The 16,666-nt window shown below is 38.9% G+C and overlaps 1 protein-coding gene across 1 annotated transcript; it reads left to right on the plus strand.

Annotated features, from left to right (window-relative positions):
* Window positions 1-2,698: 2,698 nt before the first annotated feature.
* LOC150090308 (peptidoglycan recognition protein 4-like) lies at window positions 2,699-12,110 on the plus strand. Its single transcript, XM_090390258.1, has 3 exons — window positions 2,699-2,720; window positions 10,826-11,031; window positions 11,952-12,110. Exons 1-3 carry the CDS (start codon window positions 2,699-2,701, stop codon window positions 12,108-12,110), a joined length of 387 nt encoding a protein of 128 aa, XP_090246384.1.
* Window positions 12,111-16,666: the final 4,556 nt, after the last annotated feature.

Raw genomic sequence — 16,666 nt, forward strand, 5'->3', positions numbered from 1 at the left:
AAAATTGAATCCTGCCCTTGCTTCTAACTGGGCACCTTTAATAGGCTTTTGCAAAAAATTCTCCAACGGGACAGACCGAGAGCAAGAATTACATGTTTAAGTAATTTAATCCTTTAATAATCGGCAAAAATTCTAAAAACTTAAAATAATAAGAATGCTTTTATTTTATTAATTTTTTTCTTACTGTTTTTTTTTTATATTAGAATTGACCTGTTGCTTTTTAACTCTCGCATCTACATGTGGACGTATATGCCCACAAAAACACAAAGAGGACCCATCGGGTTCTCTGCATCGGGGCCTGTGTTTGCTCCCGCGCCCCTGAGTACATGCAGCAATATACTAGTACTTCAGAATTAAATAGTTTTTCCCCTTTTGTGTGCTGATGCTCGATACCCTAAAGAAGTATTGCTGTATATATATAATGTGGTTTGTAAATTTATATTCGAAAACATGCAGTACCACTATATTAGTAAATTTTGTATTTCATTGATTTGGAGCAATATGGCCTTAGTTGCTAATGCTCCTAAAAACCAAATAACAAACAAACATTTCACTGATAAATTTTGTGTTTCGCTGATGAAATCATAAAAAGAATTCTCTGCTTTGTAACACGACACTAGAATCACAAGATACTGCAGAATTGCTTCGAAGCACGCGCAAGCGTGCACATATAGGTATCACATATCTTAAATATAAATATAAAACTAATTCCACAATAGAGTTAAGTTCACCCAAAAACATGCTTCTTAACAGCAGTATCAGTTTTATCACTAAATTATTAATATTTTTAATTCTGACGAAATTTTATTTTATCCCTCATTCAGTAAGATGCCTCTCCGAAGGTAGGAAATTGTATTACATGTGCATTTTTGTATATTATTTGTTAACGTAGATTAATTATCTATAATTTTGAAATGTATTTGTATTGTGGGGGGAGAAATAAGGAGGATAAACTCTTTCTTCCAAAAATACAAAAACTTGTAATTTTCATTGTCTTTAATTTGCATTACAGAAATATTAAAGCCTAACTTCCTATTAAAAGTGAATTAAATCCGAAATTTGGAATACTATCAAAGCTTGTATAAATAAAAATATAACAAAATCTTTTTACACTCCTTTAAGGTCCCAAACTTAGTAGAAGAATTTACTTCTTCCATGTTGCCGTCTTTATTGGCAGCCAGTACACTCGCATTATGGCTAAGAATGGGTCGTACATTTTATCTGGCAGCTCAAGGGTTCGATCTTCCAACGTGCGTAACTGTCAACAACATCTGTTACCCCAGGATAATAGTCAGCCCAACCAAAGCATATCATACAATATTTTCATTTATATCAGCCTGTGGTCCAACCGATTTTCGATAACAGGAAGGTAGCATTTTGGTCCTTCAGCGCAGCAGTTATTTCAAGTATTGATTGTGAACGTACTGATTTGGCCGAGAGCTGACGTTCCAGATCTTTCGAAAGGAGTTAGGAGTTCAAGGGCATTAGAGTCGGAGCAGTGGCTTCACCAAAGCTTTTCTAGGAAATATCTTTAACCAAGTCTGTGCTACACTGAAAGGACAGCATTCATGGGGTACCTGGTTCCACGGCAACGCGACGCTGTCACCACTCTCGCAACGAACGAACCCACCGAATGGCAGTTATATAGGTACACACCACTGCTTTCACGTAGACGGTAATCCGATGTCAGTATGGATAAATGTCGTGAGTTAACAGACTTTGAAAGAGGATGATAGTGGGTGCCCGACGCATTGGAACTCTATCGTGGAGATGGTACAGAAATGGCGCTACCCGTTCGAGAGTATCAAGTGTGTATCGGGAATATGTCATTTCCGGAATAACATCTCATCGTGGACAGCGTTGTGGGCGGAGAAAGGTGGTGGATGAATGTGGCTGTCGATGTCTCGCATTGTTTCAGCCAACAGAAGAGAGACAGTGACGCAAATCACTACCGACTTCCAACGAGGGAGGTGTCAGAAACATCTCCACTAAGACTATCTGTCGATCATTAGCCACAATAGGTTATAGAAGCCACCGACCCACCAGAGTCCCATTGCTAACACCACGACACAGGACTCTACACCTCAAATGGACGAAAGAACATCGGCACTGGACCTTGGATGATCGGAGACGACCCTCCTGGTCGGATTAGTCCCGTTTCCAGTTATTTAGACCAGACGGGAGGGTGTGTATCTGGAGGAAACTGCACCAAGCTATGCACCCGTCATGTCAACAACGAACTGTTCAGGCAGGCGGACGATCGGTAATGGTCTGGGGCGTGTTCAACTGGCACACTTTGGGACCTCTGGTACGTCTAGACGCATGTCTGAACGGTCCAGGTTACGTGTCCATCCTTGCAGACTATTTGCATCCCTTCATGGTCATTATGCACCCACAGAACAATGGACCCTTCCAGCAGGACAATGCGTCTCCCCACAGAGCTGTGGTGACTAGAACATGGTTCGAAGAGCATTCCGCAGATTTTAACACCATGGAACGGTCTCCCCTTTCACCGGACACGAACTATGTGAAGCATCTTTTGGATGCTGTGGAAAGGTTGAACTCTGGATCCTCCACCCAGGAATACGACGGAATTATAGACAGCAATGCAGCAAGCATGGATGAAAATACCTGTGGAACGCTTTCATGAACTAGTGGACTCAATGCCTTGCCTTGTGACTGTCCTCATCCGGACGAAATGTGTGCCTACTCGTCACTAGGTAAGTAACCCATGATTGCTGTCCACTCAATGTACATGTGAGAGAAACAATTATGCTGAAACAGTAAAGGTTCCTTTCAATCCTGCTGCTACAGTAGGATATACAGAATTGTGCTTAATATCAATCTACATAATAGCAGTTATCAGCCAAACAACACCTGTCTGATTTTATTTGCTCTCCCTTAACGAAGCAAATGAAATTATACGGGTACAGGAGATGACATCAACACTGAACGAAGTTGTGCATTTACCACCAATTTAGAAAATCATATTGGGAGATCGAAAGGGGGAAAAAATCGATTATATTAAGTGATTAGCGAAAGCTGGTACTTACTAGCACTACGAAACGTTGTAAGGGGTTTTTCTAACTTAAGTTTCGACTCTATTTGGAGTTCCATCGGTGAGCAGTTAGGCAACGTAAAGAACTAAGCAACCCAGTGACGAGACGTATCTATAATAAATGAGATACGAAATGGCGTACAAAAAAAAAATAAATAAAACTAAATTATGGACAAAAATCGGTGCACGTGCGCACACCGGCTTTTCCCAATCATTGAGCAACCCGATTGTTCATACTTCCCATCACTGGGTTGCTAAGGTCTTCATATTTCCTAACTGCTCACCAATGAGACTTCAAACGGAGTCAAAATTCGAGTCTGAGTAGTGGCAAACGCTTTAAATAAAATAACAATATACTTCTCCCGGAGACGTTGTAATACGGTTTTTGGAGCATTAGGGACTAAGGCCATATTGCTCTGTGTATACTGTCTGTAAATTGCATGTGTTCTGTGGTCGATTTTCTATTTGCTGGACGAAAAACCCGAGTTTCTCGGAACTCGGGTTTTTCGTCCAGCCACGTTGCAAAAGAGGCCCATAAAAATTTCTCACGTCATCGATGTTACTCAAAGTCAGGTCTTTTCAGTCTGGTGTGTGGAGGACGGCGATTCTACTAATGTATTACCCACGAAAGTCAGTGCGCTTTATTTAGAGTAGCGCAGTACCAAACTTGTGGTGAAGGTGCTTCCAAAATATGAGATCAGTGCACTAAATAACAAATTTAGTTTGCTCAACTCTACGCAAGAAAAACGGCTTTGGCCACCACTTACTACACAAACTAAGCAAATGGCATCGTTTTAATTATATCTCATATTGTGAAGACCTTCACAAGGAGTTGGCGTGTTATTGCACTACCTCCAATAAATGATGCGATTGCACTAACCCGAACGTCAGTAAACTCCCATGTGGCTTGAGACCCTTGCCCTAGAATGCTTTTAGTCTAAATTACTACACACCATCCGGCAGTCTCTCATATTGTGGAATTATACTTCATAACTAAGTTGTCACGATTACAACAACAGGGTACCTATCAACCCACCGAAGAAACGGTGCTGTCTGGGGTAGCTTGATACTGCCCGAGTTACCGAGAATAGGGAACAATAGTCTTCCCTAATGGGGAAGCTTTGCCTATTCGCGGAATTTACGAGTGATCTAGTTGAGTGAGTTTGAGGAGTAACTGCCTCCTTAAGCAGCATTTCTTTTTCTTCCTCTCCAGTTCTGCATTACATAAGCATATATTTAGTGGTATAACGCAAATTTCAAAGAGGGCCCATTAAACTAATAGGCTTTTGATACAAAAACTAATTTAAAAAGACATTCACCTGTGAATTTTGTTTTGTAATAGAAGTTCAACAGTATTTATTTCTGTATACTGTATATTTGTTTCAGTTTTTGTTTCCTGAAAATCTCGACTGTAGAACATAGATTGACATACTAGTACTAGTAGTAAGTTAAGTTACAATTGATTTGTTAAGAAAAACAGTTACATACTAGTTGATATTCTATCGAATATTTTTGGGAGAATATTATTACAATACTCAACACACTTCTACAATGTCAGATCTTAGAACATCGAGAGTCCTGGCGACCTAGATGATAATCTCTGTCCAAAGAAAGAATATCCTCACTTTTAAGAACTTCACACACAAGCTTAACCCAATGAAGAGCATTACTGTCAATGAAACTTCAGACTCTAAAACAATCCAATCCAACCCGGCATCATCCTACCAATAGATATCTCAACTACAGAACTTCCAAACGTCCGCATGTGTATGTGTATGCATTAAGTATTAAGGCCATGAGGAGTCAGTGTCGTATATATAACTGGTTATATTATTTTGACAATTTGCCTGTTTATCTGGACAATTTACCTAGACGAAATTGTCAAGCAAACAAGCAAATTATTTTAAAATTCTGGAGGACCAGGTTTATTCCATAATGCTGGCATGTGCCCCTTCCAATGCATATATTGGAACAGTCCTTGGCAAAGGACTGTTCCAATATATGAGTACTGTATACAGGTCTGGAGGCCTCATTTCAAGAAGGATGTAGAGCTGCTGGAACGGGTACAGAGAAGGGCAACAAGAATAGTGAATGGAACAAAGGGTTGCTCTTACGAAGAAAGGCTTAAGTTTTGCAAATTACAGAGTCTGGAGACTAGGCACCGGCGAGGTGATCTGATAGAGGTGTATAAGGCTTTGAATGGTTTGAGCATGCTCAATGCCAATGGGATTCTTCATCTTGCTCAGAATAATCACCTCAGAGAGCATAAATTCAAATTGAGGAAGGACGGATGTCGGATAGATGTGCGGAAATTTGCCTTTGGCCAGCGGGTGGTTGGTTGATGGAACCGACTTCCATCACTTGTTGTTGAAGTTGATAGCCTAAACAAATTTAAGGCTCAACTGGACAGGTATTTCGAACGAACGGAGGGGTGAAATGGGAGTGGTGTTTTTTTTTTTTTTTTTTTTGGCTGATGCTGAATAAGCTTGCTTTCTTGCATCATATGCCTCTACTAATGCTAATGCTAATGCTATATAAATATCCACAGACCTCTGGCCTAATTACAGTATAAATAGTAATGGCAAATGATGCAAGAAAGCAAGCCAGAAAAAAAAAAAAAAAAAACCGCGACTAGTAGAGAACACGAACTCCAACGAGAATCTGTGGTATCATCTGGAATTAACACAATGTAAACCATATTTTTCTTACTTAATTACCCTTGCGGATAAACACAATGGTTATAATCGCTTGTCTTTCACTACAGCTGGAAAAGGTCTAAGTTCAAGTATCATATCCAAAAGAGAAACTTTTATGGGCTTTCATATCGTGGCCGAGTTATTTGGGGGCGTAATTGAAGTTTTTCATCTAACATAATGCAAAGTGAACAATATGAAACATGATATTTACAGACGTATCATAACTGTATTTGCCTTGGCTCAAATTCTAAAAAATACAGTTACTAACAATCCAAATCAAACCTTATTTAGATTATTTAAATCTTCCTTGTTTTGAGTACAAACCGTATGGGGGCGGAAGGCAATAATAAACCGTTTGACATTTTTAATATAGCACTTGGTAACTTGCCAAAATTTCATGCACACAGAATGAAACCCCCAATTATAATAATCACATGACTGCTATAAGTATTTTCATATAAATAATTTCATTTAATAATAAACCTTCATATAAAACGAAATAATTATAATAATCAATTCCGTCCAAATTCAAGATTGAATCCAAATTTTTGTAATGATGCAATGCACTAAAATATCATAACCAATTCTGTTTATTAGGCAAGTAGAAATTTATAGTGGCTTCCACTGAGGCTTCCATTTTTTATTTTATTTTAATGCTTAGGTTGCCCATATATTCCAATAATCATTCGCACTGTATGGAGAGGACGTCCCTCAAAAGCAAACCAAGATTTTGGTCGCCCTATTGAACATGCTACTGTTTTGCACACTAAAGGCGATTCTTGCAACAGCATCTTTTCTTGTACCAAAATTATTAAAAATTTGCAAGACTACCAGATGGATGTTTTGAGTAAGAAATATACAATTTTATCTCTTTTTAACTTTGGCAATTCCTTTAATATTAATGTTACTGGATGCTATGAAAAATTTTACAGCTGTAAGATTTTAATTTTATAACTGATAATTAAATCTTGATTCAGCCAACAAACAAAATTCCCGAGTTACAGAAAGAAGAATGATGATATCCAGCTTAGTACCAAGGTGTGCCAAGCCCATACTCGCAAATGTGAGCCCCTGGGGTGATTAGCTATATACAGAAAAGGAATATTTTCTCTTTAAATTCTCACTGGTCAGTGGACAGTCCCAAGGATCCTTCTTGGTACCCCTAATATTTTTTAATTTTTACCAATGACCTAATAGAATATATGAAGGCTTTGATGCCGAACATTCGTTTTTGCCAACGATTTAAAGTTGTTTAAGGAAATAAGATAACTTGAGATTTGAAAAGTATTTGCTTATGCGCTCATAAACGTAATTCAGAAGTTACTGCAGAATGGAAGATTGCAATACCATGGTCCACGGAAAATTACAATACATGAAGATCAGCGCAAAGTGGTTACTACCCAAATGATTTGAAGACCAGAATGAAATGCAAAAGGGAATCAGTCTTCAACATCTGATGCTTTACGAAACCAAAAGAGATGTTCTTCGCAGGCATCATTTCAGTAGACAGGCGACATAATATGCAATCATTGCGAAAATACCATACTGTCAGATCTTCTGCCGCGGTAGAATGCGAGAGGACACGATATGGTTGTTAACGATCCTTATAAAGCTTTTCCGAAATCTCATTGTGGCTCTTAAATTTTTGTCACGCTTCTGTATGCAATGGAAATATCCGAATGAATAAATAAATAAAATAAATTCAAGAACTTTCAAACACCATATCCATGTTGTTCTTTGATGCTGTGGTGCATATCCTGTAGCTTTTCTCAAGTTATAGTGTAACAGTGATGTGTGTTCGATACAGACATCCTCCAAGATTATCTGCAACTTAGAAATAAATTTACATGCAAGTGTACACTGAGTGATCACTGAATTATGACCACCTACCTAATACTTCGTAGGTCCTCCTTTTGCCCTCAGTACAGCAGCTATCCGACTTGGCATTGATTCAACAAGTCGAAAGCGTTCGGGAGGTATAGCAACCAATCTGTGTGTAATGCGGTCAGCAATGAAGGTATGAAAGTGATTGGTGAACCCAGACGCCTGATATGCCTTTCTATAGTGTCTCACAAGTGTTCTATTGGACTGATATCGGGGGATTTCTGAGGCCAATCGATATGCTGGAAGTCAGAACTGTGTTCCTCAAACCATTACTGCACAACAAAGCCGACCGGGCTAGCCGAGTGGGTAAAGTACCTGCCCGGCAACCCAAAGGTCGCGGGTTCGATTCCCGCCTCGGGCTTGGATCAAAGTACTGCAAAACTTTGGGAGGTGCAATATGGCCACAGAAGCCGATGCGCCAACAACTACCAAATCAAAAAAAAAAAAAAAAACTGCACAACAAGTGCCCGATGGCTCTGCGCATTCTCATCTTGGAAGACAACATCGCCATTCGGGAAAAAGTGTGACATAGCAGGGCGTACACAGTCAGCAAGCAGTTGACGATAGTGGAGACTACTGATACATTGTTCCACATGCACCAGGGGTTTAAGTTCCTGCCAGTGAGGCGTCTCCATAGCCAGGTGGGCAGGAGCAGCAGTGTGTAGCACACACTTCTTGATTAGCCCGGGGTTCGAGCCCGTGACCACCAAATACGGAAAATGCGGAAAGGTCAGGGAATGACCATCGCATATCCCGGAGCAATATGGCCTTAGTTGCTAATGCTCCTAAAAACTAAATAACAAAAACAACCTGCCAGTGAAACATGACCCACACCATTCAACCGCCTCCACCGGCCTGCACTTTTGGTACCATGCATGATAGATCGAGAGCCTCATGTTGTTGACGCCAAATCTGTACACGACCATCCACGGTGTGGAGTAAATAACGTGACTTATCCGACCAGAAACACCTTCTTCCAGTCTTTTTAACGTCCAACTCGCATGCTCTTTGCACCAAGCGAGTCTTTTACTTCGATGAACCTTGGTTAGGAGAGGATGCCATAGGGATCGTCTGCTGGTACAGCCCATACGTGCGATATGCCAGATATTCCCGGTCATGCCAGATATTGTTCCGGGTTGGCCCATGTTGTATTGGGTAGTGAACTCTTCAACAGTGCTGCGCCTGTTCGCCTGTACGAGTCGTCGGACCCGGCGCTCACCTTAACATCAACCTTTCGCTGACCTTTGCAGTTTTACCGTCGGGTCGTTGCTTGACCATTTTGACGCCAATCTTGGTACACTTTAACTACGCGGCTCTCGAACTCCCCACCAGTTCAAAGTTTGAGAAATTGAGGCACCAGCTCGTCGAGCACCCACAATCTGTCCTTTATCAAAGTCCAATAAATCCTTCCTTTTACCCATCACGCTCGGAATTTTACTACCTATTGAACCACTGACACCTTATCTATGCTACGTAGGTCGACTAACTCCGCACTCTCGTACCTCACGTGGTCAACGGGTCGCATTCAGTTTTCATAGGGGTGGTCATAATTCAGTGATCACTCGGTGTATATGACCCTAGGAAAGGTCCTGGGTTAGTAGAAAATAAAAAGACTGTTCCTAATATAAATATTTGGTGGACAGATATTGAAACAGTTAATGAAATTTTCTTAAGAAATATATTATCTGTTTGGTATCTAAATAAGTCCCGTTTGTGTTTTCCCACCCTCGTATAAACCCGTGCATGAATTCAACGTTGACAACTTCTGCAAGTTAGTGACTTGGCAAAGTTGACCTAATTTTTAGTGATTCCTTAAAAGCATTTTAATTTATACAGAGTCAAAGTTCTGCAGTCGCAAGTGGAGAGCAACCAGCCAAGAAACTAACAACCTATTGAAACACGCTAAGGATACTCCATAGGATAAATTCTTGTTGTGAATATGTTTGTTTGTTATTTTTTTTGTTTGTTTGTTATTTGGTTTTTAGGAGCATTAGCAACTAAGGCCATATTGCTCCAGGATATGCGGTGGTCATTCCCTGACCTTTCCGCATCCTCCGTATTTGGTGGTGACGGGCTCGAATCCCGGTCTAATCAAGAAACGTGTGCTACGCACTGCTGCTCCTTCCCACCTGGCTACGGAGGCGCCGAATATGTTTGTACCAAAGTCAATCCGATATCCCTGAAATGTGTTTCTCCAACCTTTTCTTTTGAATTTATCAACAGTTGTTTTGATATTGTTGTAGGGTTTTAGGCGCATCAGCAACTTAGGCCATATTGTACCGTATGTCTGCATGTGTAAAGCAATAATGTCTGCATAAATTGCGTGTATTCTGTGTTCGATTTTCTGTTTTGCCTGACGAAAAACCATGCTCCCCTCGCCTGAGACCGATTGACTTAGCCACGTTATGAAAAAGACCCATAAAAATCCTTCGCGCCAATGAGAGAATTCGAAATCAGGTCTTATTCACCCGGTGTGGGGAGGACAGTTTATCAGCAGAGGGAAGTTATTCTCCATCGATCAAGACTGATGGAACCTATATTGATATCTGTAATGAGTAGGAGGGATTCTAGGTAAGGTTTCTTAGTTTGATTTGCATAATACATGGTAATAAAAGATTGTTTCATAGCAGTAGGAAATAAATCATAATTTTATCGCGGTGCAGCCATTTAACTAGCTTCACAATTGTTTTATACCGTGGTGAAAATAAAAGATATGAACTGTGTAACTGTTACATTATTAGTTTCTTTTAGCATCTTTTATAATTCTTAAAGTTTTCTTACAATATACGAATTATGATATTATAAGTTAGTGTATATGTTCATTGTAATAAATATAGGTAACACTATACTCCTTATATAACTTGAGGAATATAGTGTTACAACCAGGAAAGAACTCTGGGAGGGTAGCTTAAGATAAAACGAATCTTCCCCCCCCCCCCAAAGTATCTTTCGAAAAAAGCAGGGTGAGAATGTTTATTTACTTTCAGTTTTGATTCTGTATGTAAATGTGGCAATGCTTCTCATGCCACTCCTAGAGAACACTCATAAAATTCTCATGTGACATCACTTCCTATTCGACTGTCTGTACAAATTCGTTTCTGAGCAGTCAGGCTATGATGTACATGCCCAAAACTATGATAAATAGCCTTTGTTGTGTGTGTATATATATATTTTTATTCTGTTGCAGAATGGCCAGATATCGGATACAACTTTCTAATAGATGAAAGGGGCGATGTGTATATTGGACGAGATTGGGAAAACAAAAGTTCATTTTCCAGCAATTACAATAACAGATCTTTATCCATTGCCTTTATTGGTAATTACTATGAAAAGACTCCGGGGAGTGCAATGTTGGAAGTCACAAAGAAGTTGCTTCAATGTGGAGTAATTAAGGTAAGAATTAAATTATTACGGCTAAACGTTACCATTATCATTTATTTTATTTATTTATTACATGTTACCATTTATTTATCCACAAAAGATTGCCTAGTTGTACCATAGTACTAACACACAAGTGAATACATGACAAATATGCAAATGTGAACAAACCGTGATCAGGCATTGGTATAAATCATACGCTAATCTGTATTACAGGCCCTGACTGTGAGTGCGCTAAGAAAGCCAGTTAAGCTCTGTGCATCGAAAAGAACATGATCTGGACCAACAAAAGAGACCAGTATCACTGCTCTCTTTGTTGCTATATTAGCACAGTAAACAGCCATAACTGATATCAGTTTTCAACTAACGGGTTGCGTTTTGATGAGAGGGATTTTCGGGTTGGGAAATTACTTTGGTTATATTGCGCCAGTTGCATTGTAAGTCAGTTCATGATTTATTGTGTATTATCTCTGTACAAGTGTTTGCTCGTGGACCAATTCTCATGTTGAGAGGGCTGGAAAGCTCAAAAAATCTCACCTGTGCCTGAAATTAGATAATTATAGACCCGATAACCTTTTAAAATATACAACTGTTCTCAATATAATTTATGATTTTGGAGGTGGATATGTTTACGTGCTGCATTAAAATGATTGTTGCACAAATCGTTTATTTTGCAACTCAGACAACAGTCATTTCTTTTAATTTTTTTATAAAATAATGTGGTTGTATCTAAATATAAAATTCCTTGTAATTTACCACTGTAATAATGATTCTGTAGATCCATTTGATGGGAAAATCATGATTTTTTCGTTATTTATTTAAAGTGTTTTCATGATGTTGTTAGTGTGTGATAAATGACATTTCCACATAGACTATTCTATCATTGAAGCATTCATATAAAATATGAGCTAACCGTAACTTTTTTTTTATTTCAGGGAATACTTCAACCAGATTATTACTTGCATGAGTATTCTGACTTAGAGTGTACATCCGACAAGGCCCCCGCATTAAAGGAATCCATACAGTCATGGCCTCACTACCAAGAAAAAGTAAAAGATTACAAACCCTGCCCTGAAAAAAAGCCATGGTTCTAATATTGTTGTATGGAAAAGTGCTCTTTTGCTCTATATTTCAATAATTTCTATTATATGACTTAATCAGAATTTGTGTAATAGTATATATCTTTATTCAAGAATAAAGGCACAGACGCACACCTTTTAAAGCCATGAAAAATCCGGTTCAAAAAAATTAATTCTGTCATTTATCATTATTATTTTCATTTTATCTTCTTTTCAGAAAATTGTTATTCTTAAATTATAGTTTAAGTGCGTATTAATAGTGTCCAATGACACAAGGAAGCAAGCTTACACCCAGCAATCACTCAAAAAAAGAAAAAAAAAAAACCACTATCCGTGTATCATCTATCCATCCGCTCTAAAACTCTAGAAAGAAGGGGGTGAATCAGCTTGGTCCAATTGACATCGATGGTTCGATTTTTGATGATCCTGCTCAAGTAGCTGACAAACTGATTGAATATTGTGCGTCTACATTTACATATGAGAAATTCTCTAGGGAAGTAGAGGACAGAAGTTTTTTAAACTCTAACAGGGAGCTAAATGATTTTGTAATAACTGAGAGCAAAGTGGAAGACAAATGCCGAGTTAAATATAAGAAAGGCACCTGGGGTGGATCGAATCTATCCAGTTATATTAAAGGAAATAAGTAAACCCTTAGCCATAATTATATGAGAGCCTCCTTTGACTCAGTGGAAGTCCCCACGCATTGGAGAAGTGCAAATGCAGCTCCAATTCACAAAGGGAGATCGAAGGGTTTCACGAGTAATTACAAACCTGTTAGTTTAATTTCTGTTTAGGGGCCAATAATGGAGTCACCGGTTAAAGAAGCACAGCAAGATCATCTACAGAAGACTGCAGTTATAATTCAGACATAGCATGGATTTGTTAAGGGCAAGTCTTGTCTGACCAATTTGATTGGATATTATGAAGTGGTCACAAAGGAACTGGATGCAAAAATAATTTTGATATCATATGCTTGTATTTCAAGAAAGCTTTTGATACTGGTGCACAAGACTACTGTACATATTGGAGCAGTATGGTATTAAGGGCAAGTTGCTACAATAGATAAAAGGATGGTTCAGTGAGAGAAGAGAGAGAGTGATAATCAACGTACACTGCTCTTTGTGGGGCGCCTCCGTAGCCAGGTGGGAAGGAGCAGCAGTGCGTAGCACACGCTTCTTGATTAGACCGGGGTTCGAGCCCATCACCACCAAATACGGAAGATGCAGAAAGGTCAGGAAATGACCACCGCATATCCCGGAGCAATATGGCCTTAGTTGCTAATGCTCCGAAAAACCAAATAACAAACAAACTACTCTTTGTGGACTAATGATATTAGTGGAGTCTCCCAGGGTTCGGTGTTAGGCCCATTATGGTTTTATATATTTATCAATGATATTGATGAAGGTATATCAGGCCTACTGTCCAAGTTTGTAGGTGATACAAATGTTGGCAGGATTGTTAATGACAGTATGCTACTGCAATATGATCTAGAATAGTTGGTTATATGGGCTGAGAAGTAGCAACTGAAGTTTAACATGGACAAATGCAATGTACTGCATATGGGTATCAGTAACCCCAGAGTAATGTACCAACTATATGGTACTGCACTCAGAGAGTGGAGAAAGAAAAAGACCTAGGGGTAATTGTGCAGTCAGATATGAAGTTTTCAGAGCAGTGCATACAGGCTGTCACGACAGTTCATGGGGTTTTGTCAATGATATACAGGAATTTTGCTAGCAGGGATAAGGAAGTGATTATCCCTTTGTATTAGGCAACGGTCCGGCCACACCTTGAGTACTGCATATAGGTCTGGAGGCTTCATTTTAGGAAAGATGTTGAGCTACTAGAACGAGTACAGAGAAGGGCAACGAGATTGTTGAGTGGAACAAATGGGTGCTCTTACCAAGAATGGCTTAAGTTCTGCAAACTGCAGTGTCTGGTGACCAGGCACCTGCAAGGTTATCTGATTGAGTTCTTTAAGGTTTTGAATGGTTTGAACAAGATCAATGCGGATAGGATTCTTCCTCTTGCTCAGATTATGCACTTGAGTGGACAATAATTCAAATTAAGGAAGGACGGTTTTAGAATAGACGTAATGTGTGGAAATTTGCCTTTAGCCACGAAGTGGTTGATTGCTGAAACAAACTTACATCTGTCGTTGTGGAAGTTGGTAGATTAAATAAATTCATGGAAGAGCTGGAAAAACTTTTGGAGGGAATGGATAGGTGAAATGGGAAGTTTTTTTTTTGTTTTGTTTTTTTGGCTGATAAGCATAAGCTTACTTTCTTTCATCAAATGCCACTACTAATGCTAATCCTACCATCACTATATTCCAACTACCCACTTCCACAAATCCAACAGCCAATTGTTCTCTTAATCTTTGGCTGAATTTAAATATTCGTATATTTATACTATAAGCATCCTTTTTCCAATTTAAATGTATGTGCCTTTATGTGCGTCACCCGAAAAAGAGAAAGCCCGCCATTAACATTTAGTTTATTCAATCCATTCAAAGCTTTAATAACCAAATCAGGTCTCTCTGCAGATACCTAGTTTCCAGATCCTGCAATTCGCAGAAATGAAGTCTTTCTTAATGTTAAGAATTGATAGATACTACACTATTATATAACGTGGTAGATTAAGTAATTTATTATCCAAATGATATAATGTAAAGGAATTGAACCACCTCAATATTATGAAGTGGATATTATGAAGTGGTCACAAAGGAATAAACACTTAAACTATTTATGGTTACGCTTCGGGAACTCACTGTTTACCGTCTGCAGGAAGGGTTACGTGATCAGGAGTGGAGTCTCTTGGTCCGGTTGGGGACGACTCTAGAGTCTCTAGTTAGACTGACACATTACACCGTCGCCCACATCGTCAGGGTACCTACCTTAGATTCTACGTGTTTCTTAACCGGCAGCATATTTACTCCTGTCCTCTCTGTCTTTTCCGTACATATTGTACTCACCATGTTAAAATTCTGAGTCTTATGTCTGAATGATGCCACGGCCACCTTTCTTTCTGATATTGTATGTCTGTTTTTGGTGTTATAATCAATACTTCAAATTCATCAATAGCTACTAATGCAAAATAGCACCTATTTCGGATTTCTTGGGCTCGTGTGATGACTGAATTCATTGCATTGCACGTTGTTTGACTTTTTTCATGGCTGACTTTTAACTTTTTTTATCAATAAATAAATAAATGTTAATAAATAAATAAATAAACATTTATAAATTTCAAACTTAATCTATTTTAAACCAAACAATATGCATGCATATTCAAATAAAAAATAAAGATAAGAAAAATAAAGAAGATTATCAAGAAGCAAATGTTGACTTCTTAATTATAGTTAGTATTCATGTTAGTATGGAAAATACACACACTGGCCAAAAAATAAAAAATAAAAAAATAAATAAATAAATAAAATGAATCTTTATTGAACATTTATCGAAATGGACTGTCTTTGTTTCGAATAACAGGAAGTGTGAGGCACGGCATGGATTCTTTAAAGTGTTTTAGAGCGTTTTGGTCTAATTTTAACCATTCTTCCTGCAAAATATCGCGTGGCTACGACAAAGTTGAAAGAAGAGGACTTCGTTGCCGAATAGCTCTCTCCAACACATCACAAACATTCTCAATAGGATCGAGATCAGTTGAATGTGGAGGACAGGGAAGATAATAGAAACCCATATGAGGTTCTCCGAACCATTCTGGCACGATCCATTCTAGCACTGGCATCCATAAAATGACCACCACTTTCGGGATAAAAGTGTAACATTACAGAGTGTAGTGGATCTGATACAAAATTCACGTACACCCTGGATGACATTCGACTTTCCACCGATATCAACGCATATAGTCAGCGTCAACAAATAACTCCTCATACTATGATACCACCTCTGGATGCTTGGGTTTGTCTTAAACGAGGCAAGCAGGGTCCACTGCTTCGTGTGGTTCTCGAGACACTCTCTACCTACCATCAGTGCAAAACAAAGCGTATCGTGATTCGTCTAACCACATGCCTTTCTTACAATGTTTTACTGTCCAATCACAACGTTCTTTGCACCACTGCAAGCGGATTTTTATGTTTTTTCTCTGAAACAAATGACTTCCAAATAGGCAGGCGACTGCCAATACTCAATTTGTGCAATTTCCTGCACATGGCACAGTTCAAAATAGGGCAGTTCTGGGTTTGGTTGAATTCGGATGTTATTTGCTGCCCACTGGATGTCCTATTTTTCCATACAATCCTCCTTAGAGTACGACGGCTTTATTCTTGAAGTATTGTTTTTCTGCCACATTTACGCCTGTAAGATGTGGACGAGCCAATTACTTTCCAATCATTATAAACCTCTGAGATTGATGTATATAAGAAATCAATTGTCTTTCCTTTCTTGAATCGTGGCTCCTGCTAAATGATAAGGCCTTTTTACAAAGTCTGATAGATCATACTTTTTCATGAATCTGGCTTCAGACTACTGCAGTCGAACAGCCTGTGTAGTCTTTATACTCAATGAGGTATTCATCACCCCACGTCACAGTTTTCTTTGTTATCTATTGCC

Source organism: Mastigoproctus giganteus, chromosome 2 (assembly GCF_048544385.1).
Source record: "Mastigoproctus giganteus isolate SK-2022 chromosome 2, ASM4854438v1, whole genome shotgun sequence".
Taxonomy (NCBI): Eukaryota; Metazoa; Arthropoda; class Arachnida; order Uropygi; family Thelyphonidae; genus Mastigoproctus; species Mastigoproctus giganteus.